The sequence below is a fragment of the Lissotriton vulgaris genome, chromosome 1_1 (genome assembly GCF_964263255.1).
Source record: "Lissotriton vulgaris chromosome 1_1, aLisVul1.2, whole genome shotgun sequence".
Classification (NCBI taxonomy): Eukaryota; Metazoa; Chordata; class Amphibia; order Caudata; family Salamandridae; genus Lissotriton; species Lissotriton vulgaris.
In genome coordinates, this window is record NC_141685.1 from 1,625,221,574 (window position 1) to 1,625,249,043 (window position 27,470).

Genomic DNA, 27,470 nt, shown 5'->3' on the forward strand with positions numbered 1-27,470 from the left:
CAGGCTTCCACATTGAGGCTTTACTAAAGGTGCACCTAGCACCCTCGCAGTATTAGACTGCGGGTGAGTTGGATATGAACGGGAAGTCAAATCACAACCTAGCTTTGCTTCCATATTAAGCATATGACTGTAGAAGCAGATATTCAAGGCACTAATCCAATGGCAGCTGGTAGTATGTGTTTTGCAAGAAGGGTTTTTATAAGAAGGCAGCGGATGAATGGCTGACTGGCGGTGTGATTGGTGTTTTAAATCAATTAGGAGTAAGAATATGATGAGCCCTTGAATAGCAGCGGTTTGTTGATGTGAGTGGTGTGTTGGGTCCATGGCAGGCTATTGGGAGTCCCGGAGGACGTGTGTGTGATGCCAGTGGTGATTAGATGGTGTGGATTTGGGTGGCACTGGCAAAGACAGATATCGCTATATGTTGAAGGTTGGACTCCCCTTCTTTGATAGCTCCCTGGAAGCAGGCAATGGATTGGAGCGCGAAGCAAGGGAAGGCTGTATACACCCCAAAAGCATGCAAAGGTATGGGGGAAGTGGATGTATGAAGTATTGTGGAATGTTTTGAAGTATATGCCCGATGGAATGTGGTGGTGTACAATCGAGGCTATCATACAGTCCTGGCACCTGAGGAAATATTGTGGATTGTTGATTGCTTCAAAAATCAATAAAATTCAGTTTATAGAAAATAGAATTCAACACAGAATACTGTTTATGCCAAGTATTTTTATTGGCTTTTCTGCAAGCATTGCAGATCCCTAAAAAATGCTCCATGGTAATGTTGGTAAAAATGTGAAATATGTCAGCCGTAGCCTATATCATTATTGATGGCAGTCATCTAAATTGACTCTGGGAAGCATAACAACATCTGAGTAGTACATCACTGCCTACAAAAAAAGATAATATGAACTCTAGAATGAACAACTGCACATTACTTTCTGGAAGCTCCCTGAAAGGTCTCTTCTCGTTTGCACTAACCAGGTTTGCTTGGGATGTAATGGGTTCACCTGAACAGCACAACCTAATTTCGGACTAGCAACATCATTAGGCATCATTAATTTCTGCCATTATTAAATAATTCTGGTATTTACACAAATTAACATTTAATTTAACTGCTACTGTATGTCAACACTCCCTAGATTCCTTATCATAGAATTTTGATCCAGTGCTAGAAACCCACAAATGGCACCTGAATGCTCATAAGACACAATGAGCGGATACATCAGAATCCGAGTATTCTGATTCAGAGACTGAATTTGGCAGATTTTGCTGAGCTCTTATTTGTTCATTCGAGCATTTGGCTGCAAGAAACACAAAATATCTTCCGGATCATTAACTGGTAGGTTTTTCTGGTTCATTCTTAAGACTTCTGGCTGGAGGATTGGGCTCCAACACCTGCTTGAATTAACCTGGAGATTTACCATGCACAGTTTTAGGAGTATTTGCAAGGGTCTGAAACCTTAAAGTCTCATTGACTTGGATTAAGTGTAATAATCACCATGACTCCGAGTCATGGTGAGGTTCATTATTACGGTTTTGATAGCTGTAGAATTTAAAGCTTTCAAATATTCTTTTCTATTACAGGGCCCACAGAACACTGTGGCAGTCAATTGCTGATCCAATAACAGCTGTGACAATTATGGCTTTATGCTTCTCAGCTAATATCAGTCATATGTAACACTGGCATTTACTGTAATAACTGGACAAAGCCGCAGGAGCAATGCAATGACAATTTCTTAACATAAGAAAGTATGGAAAAATGCCTTATGCAGATATTTTTTTTAGCAGCAATGAGAATCTGCCTTTAAACACACTGTTTTCTTTTTCAAGTTTACCAATAGATTCTATCATAAGTATCTTATAATTTCGATATTTATTATCCACGTTTCGATTGCTGCAAAAATGTCTGGATTTTGACGATGGCCAAACCCCAAGCTACTGGCAAGCCTAAAAACAACCAGGCTCTATTTCGCAAAGTTGTGAGGTTACACAACAGATTATGTGCATATACACATCTAAAAACTAGAGACAATATGCAACACTGCATTTCATACGAGTCAGATCAGCTAACTTATTCCACTCACAATACCCTGTAACTAAAAAATGGAACAAAACCGAACTATAGTCAGATTTAACACTACGCCACTACCCTGATCAGAGAGAGTAAACGCGAGTGGTCATGACTACTAATACTACAGATAAATTAAACAAGTCTAGGGCGTTGCAGATTACCTTATATAAATAAAGGCGTGTCAGTAACCCCGTTTTGGCCTTTTTTTCGAATGCCAATCTTCCAAAAAACATATCACCCCAAGAACGGATACAGGGTGGGTGGGGGTCGTTGGCAGTCTTCGCCATTAATTTCAGTAGCAACACTATTTTGGAAATTTGCTGAAAGTTATTACACATGAGGCCTAATGATGGAGTAATCTATACCTGCATATGCAAGTCAGGGATTTAACCGCTTCTAAAGAAAGCATGGACAACATTTACAATCACTGGCAACAATTCTTGGCAGCACTATCACTTGGAAAGAAAGAGATCACACTCATAGTTTATTAAGTTGTTATGAGACTTAATTTGGTCTCATTGCTTTTTAGTATGATAAGAATATTTCTGATAGTAGATACTATATTATTTTATAGTACATTTATTATTTGGTCTTTGAAGTTGCTTTGGTAGGTGCATTTTGAGCATGTCAGTAGATAATGTTTAGCACATAATTATTTTCCTTTGTTGTCTACCAAGCTCCGATTTATTTTCTAAGCTCACCTCTTGAGTCTCGGTGTCACTTTTAGCCACCCAGAGATGATTCAATGTGTATCGTGCATGTCCCATTACTAGGTGACCACATAATGCAACAGGTAGCTTTCTTCTAGAATAGATTAATTAAATATGGCGGAACTGCAGGGGACAGCAAAATGTACATTTGTATAGGATGCAAAAAACTGTTGCGCAGGTGATGTAGCCAACATAACAGGACATAACTTGAGCAGTGACACAAAGGATAAAACAATGCCGGATGAGGGGGCATGTCCTCAATATACTGGGAAAGGAGCACCATAGAGTATTTATTATGATAAATAGCAATGTGGCAATAAAGAACAATATCCAGAAATAACAATTAAAAAAAGCCCACTTACATGATCTGAAGAAGACATGCCTTACATATGTTAATATAGCTAAAGCACTAGATAGGCATTTTATCCACCAACATTACAGGGTAGTTGGGGAGCACACCCTGGATGCACACACTGATGCAGTCGCACACATCCACAGAATAGCATTATCAAAACCACTAGTTGCAGAGCTGAAAACGCTCCATCCTCTGGCCAAGACCAGGACAATTATTCCATAAAATATGTACACTTGGGAATATAGATTATGCTTTTAGAAGAGAAAAACGGCCCAAAATCAACAACTACAAATTATTAACAACACTTTTCTGCTAGGTTTCTCATATAAATGCTGATTGCACTCTTAGGGGAAATGCGCGAGCCAGAAGGACTATGCAATACCACACTCTGCTCCTGCCTTGCTCAAATAGGTTCTGCTTGTGTTTCAGAGAGGTAATGCACATATTAGGGAAAGGTCTTTCTCAGGAACTGAAAAGCTTGTGGTCTCTGGTTTGTAGAACAGCTAGTGACGTGAGCAGGTGATGCACTCCTGACGACAGCAGCCCACAATGTGCAGTGCTGCAGGGCATCTCTGAGATGGAGGGGAACTGCCACATGAGACTTCCTGGGGACTTGAGTCCACGACATGTATTCTCTAAGGACACATTCTTAAGACCTGGGGAGTGCAGCTAGAAATCTCATCCCTGTATGCCAATTTTGGGGTGGGAGGGACCAAGCCGTGGTAATCCATGTCTTTTATGGTCAGTGATAGTCAAGCAAAAAGGGACCTGGGAAACTTTCATCTCATGTCAGCTAAGCACTGCATTCACAGGACGTAGAGGGTGGACGACATCCCTTGGAGACAAGAGTAGAGACTTATTTCATAGTACTGTAGATACATATGATCAGGTGGAAGGGAATGCTGGAATTCACCAAGAGATGGATGAACATCTGATGTGCACCAATAAAAGTATTCATTCAAAAGGTGCGGCACCATGGATGGAGGGTTGAAAGGGATGGAGGGTTGAAAGAATAAGGACTAACTAGTATGCCCTTTGGCAAAGGAGACACCAAGATCATATTTGTTAAAGCAAATGCTAACCTGCATGGCTAGGGAATAGTAGGCAAACAACCGAATATATAAAATGCTCACTGTAACCAAGATGACATTTCTGTTCTTATAGCTCAATTTGAGAAAATGTATTGTTCTGTGCAATTCAGTATAATTGCAGATGAAGAAAGCTTTCCTCGATCCACTAAATGACCCATTAGGGGTTTCAACCTAGGATCTGCTATTGCTAACAAGATTATACAAAAGCAGTTCCTTGTGACGTGCCCATGAGTCATCCTCATCTTTCTTGACTAGACCAGACCAGAGTTTCAAGGTTCATACCATATCTGTTGGTGTTTCTCTGACCACTACAAATGTCAATTTGTTACTTTTATTTACCATACTTCTTAACTTCGTCATGGGACTGTGCTATCAAACGCTCATTTTTCTGGTACTGAGGTAAAGACTGCTCTTTTCAACAGGTGGTGAAAAGACTGATAATGCTGCTCAGTACCAACCTGGCACACAGGTATTGGCCATTGCCAGAGCAGCTTATGAGACTTCTAACCATCTGCCTTACCAAAAGGTGCCTTCCCAAACCTGCCTGAGGCGTTTGATTATGAAGATATTGAGGCCCTTAGGGTGACTTGGTCACTTGAGTTAAATACCTTCTCTCACAGAGGAATCAATAATTCTGTAAATCATTTTCAGCGAGGGATCACCCTGCTTTTTCCACCAATTACTCTCTACCTCTTTTGATAAATCATTCTGTTCCCAAGAGATGATCCCATTCAGTCTGCCAAATGACTCTGTCTTTGGGGAATTAACTTGTCTACAGTGCACACTTGTAACAAGCTATTCTCTCCAGTCTATACAATCCATCTATGTCTGAGGAGTGATCTTATTGTTCGCAGTGAAAATCTTTGTGATCACTCCGCCCCCTTCATCTCTACCCTCATCGAGTTGAATTACTTTGTAATCAGGATGAATACTCTTTTCATTCTGCACAATTCCTCACTGTACTCCTGTTCTGCTGACTTACCACTCACTCGAGCACTCAAGGTATGACTCTGTTTACTGCATAATCATTTGTATGCAGCGTGATGCCCATCCCATTCTGTATTACTGCTCTCTGCCCCAGCACAATTTGCTGTTGTGACCTGCACAAATGAAGTACACCATGAAAAGGGCAACTTCAACACCATAACAGAAGATCTCGAATTCAGAACAGCTAGAAAGTCAACGCTACATGTTCTTGGCCTCTTTTGACCAATCACATATTTTAAATGCACAAAGAGTGAGAAGATTGACTCAGTGTCAATCTGCATAAAAGAACGAATAAACTTTAAAGCTATGACCATCTTCATTAAATAATTCCCACAGGGTGGAGCTGGCTACTTAATCAAACGAGTGAACCATTACTCTACATCTAGACCCCTATGCTCTTCCGATGCGAACCTGGCCATTGTGCCCAAAATACGCGTTGTCCACACTGGAAGTAGATCTATTAGCTTCCTGGGCGCGAAACTGTGGAATAGTCTTCAGGAGTCTTTGAGGCTAAACAGTGACCTACTTTCATTTAGAAAAAATCTTAACACGTGGCTCTTTAATCAATAACTGGTTCCTTCCATTCTTTCTCCCTCCATTGTCTATGCGCCCGTACACTAGTTTGAGTAGCTGTGCGCTCTATTAAATATGGTATTTCATTTAATGTAGCTAAGGGTGTGCCCAGCTGTAGAAAGCATCCTGGAAAGCGGTTTGATATTCATGCACATAGTTCATATGTTTGTCAGAAACCACAGTAGAACCCCAATTGGACCTCTGCTGTGTCCATTACGTTTAATCTCCTGAGGCCAGACAACGTCTCGCTATGAAGAGAGCAGAAAACAGCTGCCCAGCAGATGAAACAATTTATAGATCGAGGAACATTCGAATCCAAAGCATTATTAAAAGTGAGGGCTGCTAAAATATGGACAAGTCTTTCCACTGGTCTTTAAAAGCGAAGAGAAGATCTCAAAAAGAAAAAAGTATTCTCTTATTATACAATTATACCTCTTTTTTAAACAAAGAACTGGGTTGATGTCATAGAAAGGGCAGGGAAAGAAAATTCTATACAATTTGTAGAAAACTTAAAAAAGTAGCCGTATATGTACAGGATTGGGCCACCATCACCTCCATCATGAAGGAGACCTTAGCTTAGCACTTTGTGCTATCAGGGATGTTTGTATGTCTTGAGGGTATGCAACGCAGTCTTTGTCAGTGATCTGAAATGGAAGGTGCTGTGTAGGTCTTGAATCTTTCGTGGGCCCGCTGTTGGCTCAAGAGTCGGAGGGCCATTGTATCCACAGCTTCATGTAATCCTGGTTTCTGGGCTATCTCAACGGTGTAATCGTTGGCCTGAAATGGTAAATGGAACTGTTAGACATTGCCTTCCTTTTACTCCCACCACCATGTATCCTGGCACATGTTACAGCACTTCTAGTACTTCCGATCTCATCAAGTGCCCAGCAAAACAGATACTTATTAACAGACTGATCAGGGGAGTGGCCATTGGTCTCGCCTAACTACCATAAAGTAGCTTCACACACAAAAACCAAACCCAGATTTGTGAGAACATTTTCTCGACTGGAAATCAGTCTGGGATTACTGGCCACCGATTTTTACAGTTAGTGTGCAATACCACCAATCCCATTGGACCATAATACCATTGCACTCACACTGAACAGCCAAGTACTTCTTTTGAGCACTTGGTTTGCTTAACCCCTTCCGCGCGGATGACAAAGCCAGCACGTCATGGGCGTTACCAGCGCTACGCGCATGACGAGCTGGCTTTGTCACGTAACGCGGGATTTTAAAAAATTGAGCGCACAGCGGGAAAACGCGGAAGCGGTTAAGGTAACGACACCCAGCAGACAAGACTTTTCGCAAGAAACTCACATGAAGATAGATACCCAGAACACAAACACAGATACCAGTTAATAACTGATTATTAGTGAGTTCTGTATTCCATAAAAGAAGTACTATAATTTGCATAAGGAGAATGTTCCACACATAAAATTATGATGGGCAAAGAAGACAAGACAAGCAACTTTACAGCCTGAGATGCAATCCCAAACAATATGTTAACAGCAATTTCTAGGAGACGCTATATGAACAGTTAACATGATGACAATGTTATACAATACAATATGTTCACCTGGACTATGCGGTGGGGCAATGGAGCTAAAACTAATATTAGTGAAAAAGATTGGATAACGAAAATAATTGTACAGAATGAAAGCCATACAGATATACACAAAAAGTGGAGAAATTTGCACCACCTAAAAATGAAATGTCCCACCGATCCTGCCAAACCAAACAATATCTTATGGGGCACAGCAACAGTGTGTAGTTAATGCCGGCCGGTGCAATGAATGCCACTCAACAAGGAATATCAAACCCCTGCACAAAGAGGGGTTTCCACAGGGGTCAGAAAACACCAACCAACTCAAAATCAGGGCCACCATGATGTTAAAAAAAAACAAATTCTATGATAAATCAAATGTTAGTGAGACGCATCAAGTATATGGAGAGAGAACACACACTTGTCTGTGTTGTTCAGGCAATGTTTGATGGTGCTGCCGACTCCTCACCACTCCAGGGGTAGAGGATATAACAAAATGTTTAACTCAATATATGTGTTTGAAACAAGAATTAGGAAATGTATTTATAGTACAAGATTTACACACCAAAGCAGATGTGAAAATAATGTGCCAGTAATGACCGATGGGTGTAGCATTTTAATCGATGATTATTAATTTCAGAATAATTTAGATGTTTAAGACTAAGGTAAGAAAGGTTAATTTCACATCTATGAATGGAACTGACAGGCGAGACTGCCAGCAGGATGCATAGAAGCTTTCTCTTAATACATGCAAATAGTATTTACTCTTCAGTGTTTCGGGAAGGGCAGGCAAGGAATAAAGTGAAAGGCCATTTGTTTTGTTAAACCTGGCCTGCCTATTGAGATCCTCAACACAGAATAATACTGGCGATTGAGCCTCCAAGAGTGTGCACATTATCGATCTATCTATAAATAAATCCTCACAACACTTATAAGTAATATTTGCTTGTAGGAAAGTAAGATCTACTTCTTATGGTTTCCCCCACGTTTTGCTAAATGTGATACGGTTTTTGAGTAGTCTGACTCTGATCCTGCTAATCAAGACCCCAGTCTATCTGCTTCCTCCCTAAACTTTTATGATATGTACTTAGGTACACTCCAGATTGGATACCGGGGTACGCTTCTCAGTCCCTAGTATGTGGTACCAATGTACCCAGGGATTAGGTACCCCATAGGTCTGCCATGGGCTGAAGCATGTATTATGCCACCCATGAGAGGCCTTGCAAAATGAAACTACAGGCCTACCATTGCAGCCTGTGTAAGATGGTGCATGCACCACTTACTTATGATAAAGATTTACTATATATAACGGTCACTGCACTTACAGCCTATAGGTCACCCCTCTAGCAGGCCTTTACAATCCTGAAGGGCAAGGTGCTTTGTTCTAAGGGAGAGGGTGCCACTGCACGAGCAGAACACCCCTGCAGCCTACGGAGTCCTTTTTCCCGGGTTTTCAGTGAGGCAGCCATTTACGACATATAGCATTGCATATTGACCAACTCTACAACAGCTGAAACTAACCCTGTCGTGTTTGGTGTCAAACATGTTGGAATCCTACCCCCACCCCGGTAACCGGTGTGGGAGGTATGATTCCACCCCTCAGAAATGAGCTTCGAGGGGTCCCTGCTGTTCCCGGTACCAGCCTTCTAGTCCCAGGGAGCACATAATGGTTTACTGCGAACCAGAGAGATATTACTGCACTCCTGTTGCTAAGCCAAACTCGAGCAGGGGATGGCAGAAAAATAGGCCTCCTGTCACAGGGAGGTGTGACCACCTCCGAGACAGGATTTAGTGCATTAGGGCTGGGTGGATGCGCTTGCAAGCGACTGAAAGTCTGCATGAGGGGCACATTTGGTGTCTGTGTGTATAGTCCAGTTCAAACCAGTCCTGGGAGCCGTCGGCTCTCACTCTGGCGCAAAACTGGATAAGGACATGGGAGTAACCTCCCCACTGTCCAGGCCGTCCCCTGGGAGGGTCTCCTGAATCTTGCCAACTCCCTTCCGTGGGTATATAAGGGGTTACCTGGCTGTAGGACCTTAGATTCGACATGGACAAGATTCTGAACCAGAAACCACTGCACTTCAACCGTCCGGACACTCTGTACTTCGTTTAGGCCCGACTTCATCTCCCTCTCAGTCTGAAGCATAGTCTGTGCCCGTGCACCATACAGGACCTGTGGAGCATTAAGGACAACAGAAGATATCTCCCTTAGAGTGAAGGAGTCAGTCCCCTGCATTTGCAGGCACCGCTACACTGCTGTCCGGTCTGCCGACCTAGAGTTCCTACGGACTCCGAATGCTTCAGCAACACAGCAGGTGGGTTTCTACGTCCCTCGAGTTCCGAGCTGCACTCTCACCAAGTTTGATGTCAGAATCCCTCGTGAGGGCAACAATAACCAAACTCCTATGCACAGCGTACATTTGCAAGTGCATATGCTTGTTAGTTTCCCGAACAAGTGCATTGGGCTCTGGCACCATTTCCTACTAAGAGCTTTGGCCTTCTCGCACTAAGTGCTCCGCGGGCTGTTTGGTGAAATAGCTCGAGGTCCTCTTGCGACTCCTGTGCCTCCATCCTGTGGGTACACTTGAGGCTCAACTTTTCTTTTCTTGGGATCCCCTGGATACTCCAGGCCTGCCCCGACACCCCTTGCTGTGGTGAGTCTCCTGGACCTTGCTGGTCCGAACCGTACACATCTTTGACCATCTGCATTGTCAAGGCTTGTGGGTGCTCCCGCCAGACACAACTCCTCTGTACTCGACATTCTTTGTGGGACAGCTCGTATCCGGCTCCTGATCGTCCTCGGCGTCCCCTGGTCCCTGTAGCTGCATAGTCAAGAACTCCATCAACGCACCTGAAATCGGTGGGCATTTGTCTACCGAAACCCCTGGGCACTCCTGAGTGACCCAGACTCTGTCCCCAATGCTTTCAGGTACTCTTTGACAAGAACCCACCTTTGGATTCCAACTGACACTTTTCTTCCTTTCAGCAGCGGCTCTTCTTCGAACTCCTCAATTGGGTTCAACAGCGGTTTCTGACACCACTTCAGACCTATGAACTGGGATAGGTAACTTGGGTACCTCAGTATCCACGGGTGGGGTGGCTCTCCAACCTCCTATCTTCCACTGGGTTTCTTCGAAGTCCACTGGGAAGAATCCTTAAACTCAAACTTCAGCCGCAACTTTCCCATAGAATTGTACGGAGCATGCGGTTGTGTTCCCACACTGCACCCGTCCTCCATGGGGTCCCTAATTACTCACCTTGGGTGGTTCCTTGACGTCCCAGCGATTCTACGTCCTCTCAACACGGTCTTCACTTGAGTCATGGTTCTTATACCACTTTCTTGGTATATGGTTTGCTCTCCCCCGTGGCCCACTGTGCATTAGTGCTATTTACTGTTATTTCTGTGCTTAAGTATTGTGAGCTCTTTGACTATCTCCGTGTAGGGGATATTGTGTCATACTAGATAGTATTATATTAATAAATACATATTTTATAACTACTTTGTGGTTCTCCTTTCATTTAACCAATACTATAAGCTTGCATTCTGGTAAAACAAGCGGCTTAACATTCCTTCAAGACTAAGCCTGAAGGCTGCTCTCCACAGCTACCACTTGTATGGCTTTCTAAGGCTATCTTTGACCTCTTAAATCACCATATGGGTTATTTGGACTGGTCCAAGGTGCCCACTTTAATTAGTGGACTGCATATACCAGGCTAACTTCTCACAGTTGAATAATCTGTACGGACACTAGAAATCTGCAAACTCAACTGATTAATCCTTTTATGCGGTCTTTATTTAACTGCAAATACCAGTCCATTTTCCTACAGAATCCTGGTTTCCAGCGAGTCTAATATCTTGATAGTTCATAAAGCTATCCTATTTACTGGAAAATATAGAAGATCAATCACTAGGTTAGTCACCGCTGCATCTAAAGAAGGGAACCACAACACAGGTTTGGCCCAGTCGCTCCTGATCTTCTTGAGCACTCTGGACAGGAGTGGTATTGGCAGAAAGGAGTACAGGAGCCCTGAGCTCCACTCAGACGAAAATCGTCACTGAGTGAGTGCCGTCTTGGAATTTTCAGTGCACCAAACTGCTGACATTGGTTGCTCTTAATGGAGGCAAACAGATCTAACCAAGGCTCTCCCCAGTTTTTAAAGAGACCTTACGCCACCTCCAGATGGAGAAGCCATATGTGATCCGCTTGGCATCGGCGCCGGAGTTAGTCCACCCTGGCATTCAGGGAACCTGACAGGTTGAGCCACCATGGTTATGTCCTGCTATGCCAGCCATGTCCAAGGGTCAGCAACCCACCTTGACCTATTTGTTGCAGTACAATATGTGGGTGGTGTTGTCAGTTAACACCTAACCCAACTTTCCCTTGATGGAAAGGAGAAAATCTTCAATGTCAGCAAATTGCCCAGAGTTACAGCCTGTTGATGTGAAATCTGGATTCCACCAGAGTCCTTTGATCTCCATCTCTTCAAGATGGCCGCCCCATCGCAGGAGTGACTTATTGGTCACTACTGTATGATCTGGATGAGGAAGGCAGAGAGGTCCCCCACCGACCCAATTACGGTTGGTCAGCCACCACTGCAGATCCTGTGCAGTTCCCTCAGAGATCCAGTCCACTGGCCTCACCGAATTCCTCATACCAGTCCATTTCATGGTCATGTTGGTCGTGTAGAGGGTCCAGTGACCCTTCCCAAAGTTTCTCCATTTCTAGCCCCTCAAAATAAGGCTGACCAATCAACCAAGGACCCAAGGGTGCCATCGGCGCCAGAATCGGTGTCGATAAGCACTGGTCCAGCTCTGGGTCGTCGGGGATAAGAATGGGGTGCCGGTAGCGTCAGGAGTCTCGGCACTGGGCTGGCACCGATGAATGTCACAGGGGCACGACTAGCTCAGATCTAGACCCACCTCCAGATCAATTGGGGGTATCAGAGTCAGGGCCGGAGCTGCCTGCGCGGAACCTGATGGAACTCCCTCTGAGCCTCCAGGGCCCAACGGCACGCCGAGAAGGTCAGGTCACCCAAAAAAGAGGCACATGGTGTCATGGAATTCTTTAAGGTGGGCCGAGGTCGCTCCGGCTCCTGTAAAGGCAGGGAACTGCGGTGCCGACCCAGGTGCAGGTTCTGCAGAACAAGGCGTAGTGTGTCAAGACTCCTCCATCACGTTGGCTGACAGACTGGGAGAAGCTGAAGTGTGCTTCGACTTCTTGTGTTTCTCATGCCTCTTATTTGACCAACTTGACGACTTCGAGTGGGAGGAAGAGGACTTCGGACTCCTGAAGCAGTGCCCGGACCTTCTTCTCGACCGGGAACAAGACCTCTGGAGCGGACAGCGTGGAGTTTAAGGCTAGGCGCAAGCAGCTTGAGGGACCGCTCCCTCAAAGCCTTCAGAGCCATGGCCCAGTAGTTGGAGCATGACCGAGTCATGGTCGCACTCCAAAGACAAATTGATTGTGGATCCGTCACCGACATGACGCGATGGCAGGCACCACATGGTTTGAATCCAGAAGTCTTCAACATTGAGGAAAAACCTACACATCAAAAATCGTTGAAAAAACATTGAAAAAAGCCTGTCAAAAAGTGACAGAGGGTAACTCTCTTCACAGATCTGCGCTAGCTGGGGCGGAAATTAAATAACAGATGTCAGAGCACCAAGGTGGCGCCAAGATAGTTGGCGCGGATGTCACTTTGTGGACGATGCTGGCCTCATCATCCGAAGCCGATCAACGCCACCTACCGGCGCGCAAGGGTATTGCTCAAGCAAAAGTCTTTCGGATCCAGCCTGACACCTGGGATATTCCGAGGTAAGGAATATGTAGTTAGATATCTCTATCAGATGCCCGATTACAGCGGAGCTGGTTTGTTTGTGCAGTGAAAGTGTAACTGACTAAAAATTAACTCAAGGCCACCTACCTGAGGTGGTATTTTAATAGAGGGGGCCTTGGGCAAGTTTTAAAAACAGTGGTGGATATCCATGACCAACTTATAAAAAGGGCCATCCCCTTTGACCTTGGTTGAGTGAATCTAGATGTGCAGTCATGGCATTTTCTGTTTGCGCCTGCAAACAGCTCTATTTGAGCATATCCCAATTTGTGAAAAATGTCTTGTAACAACTCATCGTTGAGAATCCAGTCAAGATTTTCTTGGAAATGGCGACAGAGAATCTGCTTGCATGTTTTGAATGCCTGGCAGATGAATGGCTGTTGTCGTCAAGTTTCTGGCTAGTAGCTATTTCCAAATAGTCTGAGCCTCAAGAGGGGGAGAGTGGGTTCCTTCCTGTTTTATCAGGTAATGCAAAAGTGTCATGTTGTCGGTCTGAACAAGGATGTAATTGGTTGTGATCGGTGGAAAGAAAGATTTTAGAGCAAGGTGGACTGTTCTCAATTCGAGTATATTGATGTGGTAAGTCTTTTCCTTATCAGATCAAACACCCTGGGTTTGAAGGGAACCCATGTGAGCGGCCCATCCCTGGAAGGAGGAGTCTGTGATTAGTGTCGGACTTGGTGGGTCCTGATGGAATGGTACTCCCACCATCCGATTGTTCCACTGAGACCCCCATGGGTGAGGCTGGTGTGCAGCGTGTGATAATGTCAGCTTGTCTTCCCAGCAGTTGGAGAGTTGATTCCACTGGTCTGCCAGGCAAAGCTGCAAAGGTCTCTTGTGCATCCTTGCACGAGGTACTATGAAGATGCAATAAGCCATTGACCCCAGTAGAGACGCAATCTGTCTTGCAGATGGATGGTGAACCTGAAGAATATAGTGACATTTTAGAGTAGTTGATGATAGTCTCTCCTCCGGAGGATACACTCTTGTAGACTGTGTGTCCAGTGTGGTCCCCAGGTCATGCAGTTTCAGTACTGGTCATTCTGTAAACTTTTAGCAATTGATACAAAGATACAGATTGGTGTGTTTCTCAACACAGATGTTAAAATATTCCTTTGTATGCAACAGTGAGGAACTCCTTATCAGCCAGTCATCCAGGTAAGGATAAACAAACATTTTCTGTTTCCTTAAGAATGCTGCACCACGACCATACTTTTTTAAAAGGTTTTTGGAGCTGATTTGGGGCCGAATGGTAGTACTTTGTACCGTTAGCGCCGAGATCCCACTTTCAAACAGAGAAATGTGCGATGCTTTATGGAAATTGGAATGTGGAAATATGAATCGAAGGTCTATTGCACACCTACAATCTCCTTGATGCAGTTGTGGATAGATTTGGTGATGGGCCAGTATTCTGAGCCTTTTGCGTAGTATGTATTTGTTAAGCACTCTCAGTTCTAAGAGGAGTCTAAACTCTTGTTTCAGTCCTAGCTTTTTTACTACAAAGTAAAAGGAATAGATTCCAGACTCCCCTTGATGACATGGAACCTCCTATATGGCTTCTTTTTGCATTCAAGTGTTGACTTTTGACTGCATTGTCTAGCCGGTACCGGGATGTTTTTGCTGGAGGAACAGTAGGAGGAGGGGACCTGAAGCGGATAGAATAGCCATTCTGTACCATATTCCAGACCCATCTTTCTTTTGTGATCGACTGCCACTCTTCCAAGTGATTGGCGATACCTCAGTCAACCAAAGTAGGTAACAGAGAAGGGGGAAGTGACGATTAATTGTTTTGCAGGAGGCTTTCCTGTGGCTGGAGGCTGCTGTTAACCTCTTCCACTAGATGGCAGGTGAAGATGGAATTGTGACCTTGACTGCTGCTGATGTTCTTGCCAGTGAGGGGTTTGAACACTCTGCTGGACATATCTTCTGTCATAAGGTTTGTACCTTCTGCGGAATTCCTTATTCTTTTCCAGACCAACAGCTTTGAGAGTATCCAATTCTGTCTTCATTCTGGACATTTCCTTATCTGCATGGGTACCAAAAAGGGTGTTACCCGAGAATGGAAGGTTCATGATTCGGTATTGTGCCTCTGGCTTCAATCCAGTAAGACCCAGCCATTTAATCTTCTTGCACAGATGCCATGTACATAACCATGCGCGCTAGGGCCAACGCAGCTGCACTAATAATTTAATTCAACAGCAGGCGACCCATATTGAGTATTTCTTGAAAATCCTACCTATCCTCCTTAGCCAGTTTCTCTGTGAACCTAGCTAGAGAATCCCATAAGGATCTATCATTTCTCCCAAGCAAAGCCCAGGAACTCGCAGCCTTCATATAGGATGCTGATGTTCCACCCATCTTACCCGGAGCATCAATCTGCTTACTGTCTTTGTCGGGTGTAACCAAAGAAGAGGACAAAGCTGCAGAGTATGACTTCTGGGCAGCTGCCACACTCACGGAATCAGGAGGAGGATCCGCTTTTAGGAACAGAGGGTCCTGCTCAGCAGTGTTTTATTTTTGTGGATCCGAGATAGGGTGGATCGCAATGATGTCTGGTGTTCAACATAGCTGCATTGAAGGCTCTAAGACTCAAGACACCAGTGGCAAAAGAGGTCTTGAGGCTGTTCTATGATGCAACGTTTTGAAGATCACAGGTTAAGTCGTTGCAGTGGTCGGAATGTCCAAATTCTGTTTTGTCACACCTCTAAATCAGAACATCATTGAAAGTCAAGAGATCATCCACTGATGACGCTCTTGCAGGGGGTATAGTTGAGAGCGTAGGAGAATAATCTTGCACTGAGGAACATGAAGTTGTAGACCAAGAAGGTGATTTCCTTCTATGCCTTCATGATGCAGTATTGCATTGTATTGTAATTGCATTTATATTCCTCCTACTACCCCTGGTGAGGCGCCAACGCACTTTTTCAGCGAGTAGCACACTACTCCAGAACGCATAAAGGATTAGTGTTGAATTAGTATAGTGAAATATGAAAGTAATTTGAGTGGCGGATAGGTTAGTTAGTTATCTGGAATGAGAAGGATAGCGGAGGGATAGAGAAGAGGGAAAAAGGTTTGCCTTTATATAGAGCTTCTTACCCCTGATGGGGTGTTGAAGCGCTTTTTTTGGCGAGTAGCTTGCTACTCCAGAACCCATAAAGGATTAGTGGTGAATTAGTATAGTGAGATATTAAAGTAATTTGAGTGGTGTATATTAGTCAATTATTTGGATTGAGGAGGATAGCGGAGGGATAGAAGAGGGAAAAAGGTTTTCATTTATACAGCGCTTGTTAACCCTGACTGGGTGTTGAAGCGCTTTTTGGTCGAGTAGCACGCTACTCTAGAACGCATAAAGGATTAGAGTGGAATTAGTATAGTGAAATATGAAGTATGAAAAGTGGACATGTTAGTCTGTTATTTTGATTGAAAAGGATAGTGGAGGGATAGAAGAGTGAAAGATTTAGATTTTTGTTTTCTTGAGGGCGTAGGAGAAGGCTTGGGATGAGTAGAAAGGGATGTGGAGTGGGGAGGGAAGAGTTTAGAAAGGCTTGTTTTGGGGGATTGGTATAGTAAAAGGGGTGTCAGATAATGCAAGAAGGGGTAGAGTAGGGGAGAGTCTAGAAAGGGTTATTTTGGGAATCATAGTAGTGGTATGGGGTTTGGGATGAATGGGAGTGGATGTAGAGGATACATTAATAGAGGTATGGCGGGAGAATAGGGTGGTGCATTGGAAAGAGTAGTAGAAAGAGGTTTGAGATGAGTCAGAGTTGAGGTAGAAGAAATATTGAGAGAGGCATAGGGTGAGAAATAGGGTAGTGCATTGGATATGCTAAATTAGAAGAAAGTAATAAATATATAGATCTATGAGTACATGGAAAGTATATAGATGCATAAAGGAAGTAAGTACATGTAGATTACAGATATTAATAGAGGTATAGGGCGAGAAATAGGGTAGTGCATTGAATATGCATGTTTAAGAGAAAAGTAATAAATATATAGATCCAAGTACATGGAAGTTATATAGATGCATGATGGAAGTAAGTATATGTAGATAAAATATGCATTAAATGAACTCTTCTTTTCAAGTGTTGTACTTATAAATGTATTTTTTTTAAAACCATTATTCTACATGTTTATACAAAGCAATACACATATATAGGTACATATCTATAGTACAAATTAATGCTTATATACAGAGGAATATGCTGTATACTTCTGTTTGAGTATGGTGCTTATGTACGAAGAGCCAATTCTTGAGTAGTTTTCTGAAGATAAGGTGGCTGTCAGCGGATCAATAATTTGGCTGCTTGAACAGAGAAGGATGCGACACCCAGGGTTTTTTCCTTGTATCTTGGGATTTTGAGGCGAGGTGCAACTCTAGAGCGAAGGCTCCTTTGTTGAATGGGTTTGGTTATTTTATTCCTGATGAAGAGTTGTCCCATTCCATGTATCACTTTGTGGGTGATACAAAGCAGCTTGAACGTGGATCTTCTGGCAACCGGTAACCAATGCAGGGCTTTCAAGGCAGGGAAGAAGTGACCTTGCGGTTTGATATCCAAGAGTAGTCTGGCAGCCGAGTTTTGAATCCGTTGCAGTCTTTCCATGGTCGTTGAAGCTAATCCGTGGTAGAGGCTATTGGCCTAATCGAGTTTGGACAGAACAAGGGAGACGGTAGCTTGGACCTTATATGGAAATCCCAAATGGGGGAAGATTTGTCGCAGAGTTTTTATAATAACAAAGCTTGACCTTGCTAGTTTTTCCACTTGGGCATTCATTGATAGCTTGGAGTCCATGGTCATTCTGAGGTTTCTTACTTCCTTCGATACTTTAGGTGGTGGTCCCAGTTCATTAGGCCAGGCGGTAAGCGGGCCATAATATTTCCAATTGCCACAGGTGAGTATTTCTGTTTTGAAAGCATTCAATTTGAGATGGCTCCAAGTCATCCATTGATCCACAGCTCTGAGAAAATTGAAAATTGGCGAGTTTCCAATGTATTTGGGGCACTCCAGTTGAAGGAGTATTTGTGCGTCATGTGCACAGTTATGGCACATGAGGTGAAATTGATCCATCAGTACTGGTAATGACTTCATGTAGATGTTCAAAAGCATGCATTAGATGATAGAGCTTTGAGGGATCCCTGCTTTTGTGGAGCACGGTTTGGACGAGAAAGGTGGTGTATGCGTGACATTAGTACTGTTGGAAATGTAGAATGCAATTCAGTCTAGAGCAGTCCCCTCTATGCCGGTTCCGGATAGGACTTCTTGATCTACGAGGTTTTGGCTGCGTACTCCTACAAGGTGTGACTTTTGGAGGAACCGTAGGAGGTACCAATGGTGTGCCAGAAGAAAACCTTGGAGAAGGTGTTGATTTCAGAGATGCATATTTGGGGTGACTCCTGAAGGAGAGTATGTTTGTGAGTACACCGAGTCAGATGTCAGAGGCACAGGTCTTTTCCTCAGACTGTCCAACCACCTTGGTGAGACATTTACAGGTAACTGTGCCTTGGATCTAGTAGGAGATAGAGGTCTAGATTCCACTAAGTCCAATGAGACACATTGGACCTCAACTGATGCGGTTTGAGGCCTTTCCGCAACAAGGGAAGGTATCTGTCTGTCTCTCGACGTCGATGAATGCTTCTCTTTCAACATAGAGTGGGCTTTCTCCACAAGGTTCAACGTCAGCAGATGCCTTGCAGACGTCAGCAGGGGCATCAACAGTGATTTTTACCTTAATGTCATGCCATGAAACTTCACCGACAATGACTGTCAGGCCGGTGATGTTTGTCTCGTTGCAGCAGGAGTGTCTCAACATCGACTAATGGTATCTCCTTGCCGGCGATGCGACTCTCCACGTCTAACGTCAGGTGTGTTTAGACATTGAGGGCGAACATACCGGTATTTTTCTCTATATTATACTTCCGAATTTCAACCGGAACCATGTTTTTAATGTTTCTCACGCGATCTATCTCTTTGGGAATCTTTGGGACGAGAGGAAGACTGTTGCTCCTCAAGGCATTGTGATGATCCAGCTGATCCTCTCTTTTGAAGTCCATGATCTTCTCCTTGCCTTAAGGGTGCGCCTGGATACCTTCTGGCAGTGAGGGTAAATGTTAGGAAGGCGGGACTCTGGCAGGCAGACACTACAGACTTAGTGGGGATCAGTCTGAGCTGCTTTCTTCCCACAGGAAGAACAGTTAATTAACAGTGAAGGCATATTTTTACAGAAAATAAAGAGAATTCCTGTCAGAAAAGAGGTTGTAGGTATTGGATACTGCTAGTATCAAGTGAAATTATTTTGGAATTGTTTATAAAGATTTTTCAACAGGAGCCGGAAAAATAAACTGACCTGTCAATTGTGCGGCATGATGGTATACAGGGGGTGCTGTGAGGTTTTTAAAGGCACAGTGCCAGTTTTGTGAGTTATTCTTTGATGACAGACTACTGGTTAACAATGTCTCATATTCCCGTTCCTTTTACTAAAGGTTAAAGGTTGGTGGGAGGCCTCCTAAGTCAGTCATTTTTTTAAATTAAATTACATTAATTTATTGTTTATGTAACTTTAAAAGGAGAAGGAAATGTAATTTGGCCATTTTTACCCTCTCTATAGGCGGCAGAGATAGATATATGAATGCAAAGTACTACATACAGAGTTGCTACACACACACACACACACACACACACACACATAATATTAAAGAAGTACTCTGAGTCCCCGCATGAGGGTGGGACTTTTCAATACTTATGACTATTGATGAGGATCCCCTAGAAGTGAACCTCATCAGGTGGACTTATGTCACTATGTCTAAAGCAGAATATATTTGTAGGTATGACACCATAACAAACCAATCTTACCAGCTGTAGGGATGCTAGCATGTACCGGCACACCTCGAACGGTTCCTTGCCTGCCATCAGACTGGCAAATGTACGCCACTCTCCAACTTGGCTGTAGCCGGCTACCAGCCGGTTCCCATAATCGTGGATATCAAACGTCCCTCGTTCTTCCTGTGTATCGCAAGGAAATAAAAATACAACATAAGAAGGGATACCAGGAAACCCGCGTTTTATCCAGCAACACTTGTTAATAGTGCAGTGTCAAAAGTAGTCACAGCAGATCTTTCACAGGAGGCATGCCTGCCATGAAAGCGCTCCGATAAGGAACATCAGTCATAAAAAGCATCAGAGAAGGTACTTGTGCTTGAATTGCAAATCAGCCGTACGTAGTGTAAGAAGATGGCTCTGTATATAGTGGACCAAAAAGACGCACCAGGTAAAGAGTCCAGGCAAACCCCAAAGAAATTACAGAGACACAAACAACACTCCGAATGCTGACTTTTGCAGTAGTGTGTGCAAGAGCAGTTAGGCATATCAGAGGGTTGTGCTAGGCATTTAAAAAGACACACACACACACACCCCTCTCTATAAAGAAATCCAACACCCATTTATAAAAAATAACGTACTTTTATATAAATTTAGATACCAAGACCATCGGAATTGGATATGTACTTTTCGAGTTTAGAATTTTTACAGTTTTCAGAAGTGGACACTTAGTGCATTTTCTGGCTCAGTAATGGTATACTACGGAGGAAAAACATGTATTGCATTCAGGCACTTGTAAGCGACTTACGGGACTGTTCTTCTGGACTTAAGGTGAGTATGGGGCAAGATCCAAGGTCACACCGACAGGTCACCTCAGGAGGCTCTGGGGCGTCTGGGTGCAGATGTGTGTCACGGCATTGGATGTCCCATTCACTTCAATGAGAGAACAGTTCGGTTACAAAAAGCGCAAGCTGGGACTGGGGGACCTGTCAGGGGGAAGCCACAGGGGGGTATCCACCCTTGAGATCCTCTGGCACACAAGGATGCAATTGGTCTAATTCTCATTATGTTGTGGGGCACGGGTCGGGATCTTTAGGGGTCAGATTCCGCTGCAGTAGTCTCTGGCGGTTGGAAGGGGCTTGCAGAAAGAGGCTGTCCAGTTTGGGCAAACCCAAGTGTGGCTTAGCTCTTGGGGGTCTAGGGACCCTGTTGGCACCATCACCTTACTTGAATTTGGGCGCACAGATGCATGAGTGCTTTTAGGCATCGGGGGTCACAGACTCGCCTCTTTGTTTTCTGCAGGAGGGGGCAAACAGGACACTTGGCCACTCACGATGTGGGTCTCACTGTCCCTGAAGTCCCTTGATGTACAGGTTTGTCTTCCTCGACGTTTGTGTCCAGTCTGGACACAACAAGCCTTGGCTGTGGCAAGGGTTCTGGTACCCAGGTATTGGTCCTGTGCAGCGCCAGTTGGCACTGGTGTCCTTCCACTCAGTGGGGCAACTGACCTGACCTTCAGGAGCACATGATCCTCCTAGTGGGCAGCTGCTGTGTCGGGCTGGCCACGGAGCGCCACTCGGTGGACCGCACCTTGCGTCTATGGTGCCTGCGACTGCAGGGTTGTAACTCCTCTACTCCAAGGGCGCTTCTTCAGGCAATTCGCTAAGCACTGGCAGCCCTCCGGCTAACTTGGAGACTGCACAGCGCCAGGATGAGTCTGCTTCTTCCACGGTTGTTTCTTGCAGCCAGGCTGGCAGGGTTGGAGGCAAGTCAGTCGTTGCTTGACATGCCTCTTCTTTGTCCACTCCTTCTCTTAATGAATCGCAATCTGAAGGTTTAGTATTAGGGGGTCCCATAAATATTTAATTTAGGGGTGTTAAGGGCAACCTATCCTTGGGGTCGCTACACCCCTACGAAGACCACTTCCCGTGGGGAGTAGTCATCACCCTGTCCCAGAACTCCTTATTTCACCACACACAATATGGTGGAAGTTCTATATTCGTGTTTACGTCAAACTGACCTAGAGGTGTGCCCAGCCTGGCAGTGCAACAAGCCTCCTGCATAGCTACTTTTCCTACCTGTCCAGATGCCAAAGGGCTCTGGACAAAGAGGGTGACCTTCCGCTTCTGTGGAAAAAGCCAGATTCACATTTCTAAGGCTGTCGGCTCTCTGAAGCCCCCTGCATTGGAAAGCTAATTTACCAGCCTTTCCTGGGGGAGTATGTGAAAACACTTGTCACAAGAGCAGGCATTGCTCCTGACCTCCTGAGATTGAAGGGCCTCACCCCTGGGGGTCAGAAACTCATCTGTGGCAGCAGCCTGGACTGAACCAGTCAGCTAGCACACTCAAGGGCTGGTAGGGTTTAGGGGGTACCTCTAAGGTAACCTCTGGGTGGAATCAGTGTGGGTTTATTAATACGAGGTATTTGATAATAAACTATATGTTTCAGTGAAGCCATTATGTAGCTGGGGCATTCGTTATGACCAGTGCACAGTTCATACCATTAAATGTTTTCCCTGTTCTCTTACAATATCTAGCAACAGAACTAGACACCACATGGACATATCTGCTCATGCAGATAAAATATCATAAAATAAAATGCACTCTGCCTTAGGGCTCAAGGCCTGATGTAGGGGTGACTTACATATATTAGATGCAATGACATTCGCATAACACACAGGAGAGAGTCACGTTGTGTTTTCACTCATGGTTTCCACTGTTTCAGGCAGCCTGCAATGGCAGACTGTGTGGAATTTGTATGTGGGTCCCTTATAGTGGCATAAGGTATGCTGCAGACCTTGGCGACCCTCTTTAGTACCCATGCCCTGGGTTTCTGAAGCACCTTTTAGTAGGGACTTACAGGGTGCACAAAAGTCCCCATCCCAGTGTAGCACAATTATACTTTACCTTGTTTTAGGGAACGAGCACTGGCAGAGAGGTCTGGTTAGCCAGCCTCAGTGCACTGTCAGAGTCGCAAATCAGCATTGAGTAGCTAAAAAGGGGGCAAAAAGGAGGGGGGAGAGATAACTGCAACAAAAACCCAGTTCTCTACAGGGAGCAACAAGAAATTCAAGCCTTGTGAAAATTGTTTGCCGACCACATAGGCACACCAGAACAAAAAGGCATAAATGATCTCTGGGAGGATGCGATCAAGGTGCCACTGATATCTGAGGAAGAACGTAAACACAAGGGATCTCAGAAGAGAAGAATGAGTTCCTAACATTTCCGGAGAGGAATGCCACACACTTTGGTTGTAATAGCTGAATCACTTTCTTTTGCTCAGTCTCAAGATAATTTGATTTTTTTCCAGTTTCCACTGCACAACAATTGCGATCGTGTGTTTTTTGTTGTTTCTTCAGGTTTTCTAGATAAAAGCACATATATATTTGGAATTCTTTATAATACAAATTACATAGGGATTGCTTTTAGTCTTAAAATGAGTAAATTTTTGTTTCTGAGTAAATACTCCTTTCATGCACCTACACTACCAGCTGAAAGCCAGTGAACCTCGCCGTACCACATTTGAATACTTGACTATAATGGTGATTTGAAATCATTTTGCTCCACAACCGTAGAAAATTTCTTGAGAAAGCTTAAGAAAGATAGTAAAAATATGAGGGCTAAATATGCACCACAATTCTACAGTTAAGGCTGCTTCTAGTGGTGAAATAGAGCCGCAAAACGTGCCGAATCTGCATGCATTGTGTTAGTTCACAGGACTAATAATGCGGAGTAGGAGTAGATCTCAGAAGCATTTTACAAAAAGTAATTGTGAAGAGAAGGCTGCTGACTAATTAGGTTTATGCCGGTACCTCAACCCTCTCTGCATACTTTGACATTACCCCCAAAAGGCTAGAAGGATGTTACTTACCTGTAATCCAGGTTTTTCAACATGGGTATTCCCTCTGAATCAAAAAAAGATAGTTTATCTCACTGCATATGAAAGATAGAGGAACACAACTTTTCAAGATTTTTAAATGTTTTCCAATTGACCAAAAGAATAGACAACATGCCTAAACAGACAGCATTCTTGTCCTTTTTTAAATGTTGTCAATTTGCTTTTTGAACATTTTCTTATTTATGGTATTTGTACACATACATACAGTGCACAGGGATATCTTCATTTGGGTAACTATCCTGTGCGGTACAAGGTAAGTAGTACATGGTAAATATTTCGGATGGCACCCCTTTGCTGGTTATACAGTAGTGGTAGGATGAGAATAGTGTAGGAGAAGAGGAAAGTGTGAATAAGTAAAGAGAGAGAGAGATTACAGGGCAGATCCGACAGCATCAGCGTGCGTAATGGTTGTAACATATATTCCATTGGTTGATAGATTGTTCATTTGTTAAGGTTTTAGGGTGGGTCAAATGGAGTCAAGCTCTTGTCCAGTGAATCCCATAGGCTCCTGGAGGAGGTTTTCCAGGGTGAGTATCTTATCGCTAGGGAGTCGGCTCCTCTTAGGTAGGTGATCCAGCTGAGCCATCCACTGTATGATGCTTTAGAGGTGTCCTTCCAGTTCGTGAGTCCTAACTTGACTGCAGCAGTTAGAAAAGGTCCAATAGTTCTTTCTCCCTCTGTGGGGAGTTCCGTTCGAATGAAAGCCGTGGTAATAGAGGCAAAGTCTCTTATTATTTTACAGTTGAGCGCCTTGTTTATGAAGTCAAATACCTTTCCCCAAACCCATTGAGTGTCGGGCACAGAAAATTAGGTGTTCTAGGTCCCCCTTGGCGGCGTTGCAGTTCCAGCATGTGGGGCTGTCTCTGAGTCCTAGTTTATTTATGTAGTCGGTCTGGGGTCCAGAATGTTTTATGTAATAGCCACAGTTTGGTCTGTGAAAGCAGTGGGGTGATCTTATTATGTGTGGTAGAAATCCATAGGGTGTTCCACTCCCGGTTGTTCAATGGGGGGTGTATGTGGCAGTTCCAATACTTTTTAGATTTTTGTGTGCTGAGGGTTTTATATAGGAGTGAGGCCTGGTGTCCCACTTTGTTTATGCTAGTTACATATTGAAAGATTGATGGCCGAGTGTTAGTTATTTTGGCTTTTGGCATAGCTGTTTTGATCATCAGGAATCTGTAGAGGTCTGAGTCTTCGAGTTGGTTGGAGGCTTTTAGGTTTGCGAACGTCAGTAGCGCGGAGTCCGCTTCCAGCTGATAGGGGTGAGAGATGCCCTTTTCTATCCAGTTCTCGAAGTTGAGTTTTTTCCCTTTGTATTTTATGGCGCTATTTGCCCATAGGGATTCAGCTTTGGAGCCCTTAATGCTAACCTCCATTTTTTTGTCTAGCTTCAGTAGCGCTATCTTTGTGTTTTTCAATATTGTGTTGTTTGCAAGGGGGTGTGTATTGGCCTTGAGAAGGGCTAGTGGGATCAGGTTTTTTAATATTGCTTTTTCTAACTCTAGCCAAACTGGTGAGTAACCTGACGACTGCTCGATCCATTGCAATGTAATGTATGTATGTATACTTGTAAAGCGCACTATTACCCCGTTACATGGCGTCCTGGCGCTGTATACCACTGGGGAACCCGTCCTGGCTTTCCCTGTGAGAGGGCATCCCCAAGGTGAAGCCAGGCATCTCCGGCGCTGCTAGGACCGTTGTGGAGATTAAGCAAGCTATTGCCCAGAGTTGCAGAGAGGGACCCATGGTTAGCGTAGGCACCTAGGCGAGAATTATCGAGTCCGCGGACATTGACCCAAGACCCTGCTGCGTCGGGAATTGAACCCTGGCTCCGGGCCGACCTCTGCTTCAGGGTCTGCCGCTTCTAACCAGTGAGCCACACTTCTCCAAGTGCCCTGCTTGGCTAGGAAGGCAAGTTGAAAGGTTCTGAAGTCAGCTATATTTACCCCTCTCTTTTTGGGCCTTCTCAGTTTCTGCAAGCTTATCCTAGCCTTTTTGTCCAACCAGAGAAATCTGGTGCACATTTTATCTAATTTTTGGGAACTCCCACATAGCACTCCATAACATATGCGCAAAATATAACCTCAAAGACGCATGGAGGCTGCTACACCCAACCACGAGAGACTACACTTTCTACTCAAACCCACACAAATCGCACACAAGAATAGACTACATCCTAATCTCAGGGGCTCATACACACTTGATAGAAAAGGCCTCAATTGAACCGAGATTAGTCTCAGATCATTCAGCAAACAGCCTGAAATAGGCTGGCTCTCACAATGAGGCTACCGCCCAGAAGATGGAGATTCAGAAGTAACACTACCACCGACCCGGGCCACAAAAAAAAAGTTATAGATGCCCTAACCGAGTACATAACCAATAATGATAACGTAGACACATTGTGGGACGCTTTAAAAGCCACAATCAGAGGGAAATTAATTGACATATCAGCTAGACTAAATATGAGGGCGAATATGAGGGCGAATTTAAGACTAACAGAACTGGAGGCAGACATAAAAAATCTAGAGCTCGAGCTCCTAAAAGACAACCATGAAGACACGGCCCTTCATAAGTTAACGACCCACAAATACTAGTACAACAAAATCGTTAGTGAGAGGGCTGGGCTCTGGTTCAACAGATGTGAAGCCCTAAGCTTATGCGAAGTCAACAGAGCAGGGAAACTCCTAGCATCATACTTGAAATACAACACACAACCAAAGGTCAATCACATCGAACACCGACATGGACAAGGAAACATACACTAAACACAAAGAGATCCTTAGAACTTTTAGGCACTTCTACTCAGACCTATATAAGAACGACAAGAAGTTAGACAAAGAAATATGCAAAAAATATCTAGCAAGACTGGGCCTACTGAGACTTGATAGCAAGGACAGCACTAATCTGGGAGTAGACATCAACGCCACAGAGATAGAAATGGCAGTCAAGTCACTAAAAAAAAAAAAAGCCCCCGGCCCGGGGGATACACGGCAGACGTTTACAAATCCTTCCTCCCTCCACTGGCCCCAATCATGGAAAGGGTCTTTAACCACACAGCGGCCACAGGTAAAATACCAACATCCATGACAGTATTGACTATAACAGTAATACCTAAAGAAGGTAAGGACCCCCAGTTACCGAAAAACTATATACCAATCTCCCTTATCAATGTAGATTGCAAAATCTACTAAAAAATCCTAGCGGCAAGATTGAACAAGGTACTGCCAAAACTTATAAGCAACACCCAGGTGGGCTTCATGAAAGGCAGAATGGCCAGTGACAACACACACCTTCTATGCCACGTTCTAGAACAAGCCTCGCAGAGTCCACTCTAAGCGGTAACCATTGCACTAGACGCAGAGAAAGCCTTCGATAAAGTTTCATGGGCATTCCTAGAGCAATGCATGCATATATTTAACCTAGGAGAAGGATACGTTAAGATGACAATGGCCCTGTACGAATCACTAACTGCGAGCATCACAACAAACAGGGCACTCTTGGAGCAATTTACACTTCAACAAGGAACGAGACCAGGTTGCCCGCGCTTTTCCTCTTAGCCCTAGAACCTCTAATCCAAGATATAAAACTAAATGAC

The 27,470-nt window shown here is 44.2% G+C and overlaps 1 protein-coding gene across 1 annotated transcript in view; it reads right to left on the bottom strand.

Annotated features, from left to right (window-relative positions):
- Positions 1-709: 709 nt before the first annotated feature.
- Positions 710-27,470, bottom strand: part of NCAPH2 (non-SMC condensin II complex subunit H2) — a 266,518-nt gene continuing 239,757 nt past the window's right edge. The window contains exons 20-21 of the mRNA XM_086918830.1: positions 20,014-20,163; positions 710-6,564 (exon numbers count right to left, since the gene is read on the bottom strand). Coding sequence (XP_086774956.1) covers positions 6,424-6,564; positions 20,014-20,163 — 291 coding nt within the window. The 3' untranslated portion in view covers positions 710-6,423. The remainder of the gene's footprint in view (positions 6,565-20,013; positions 20,164-27,470) is intronic.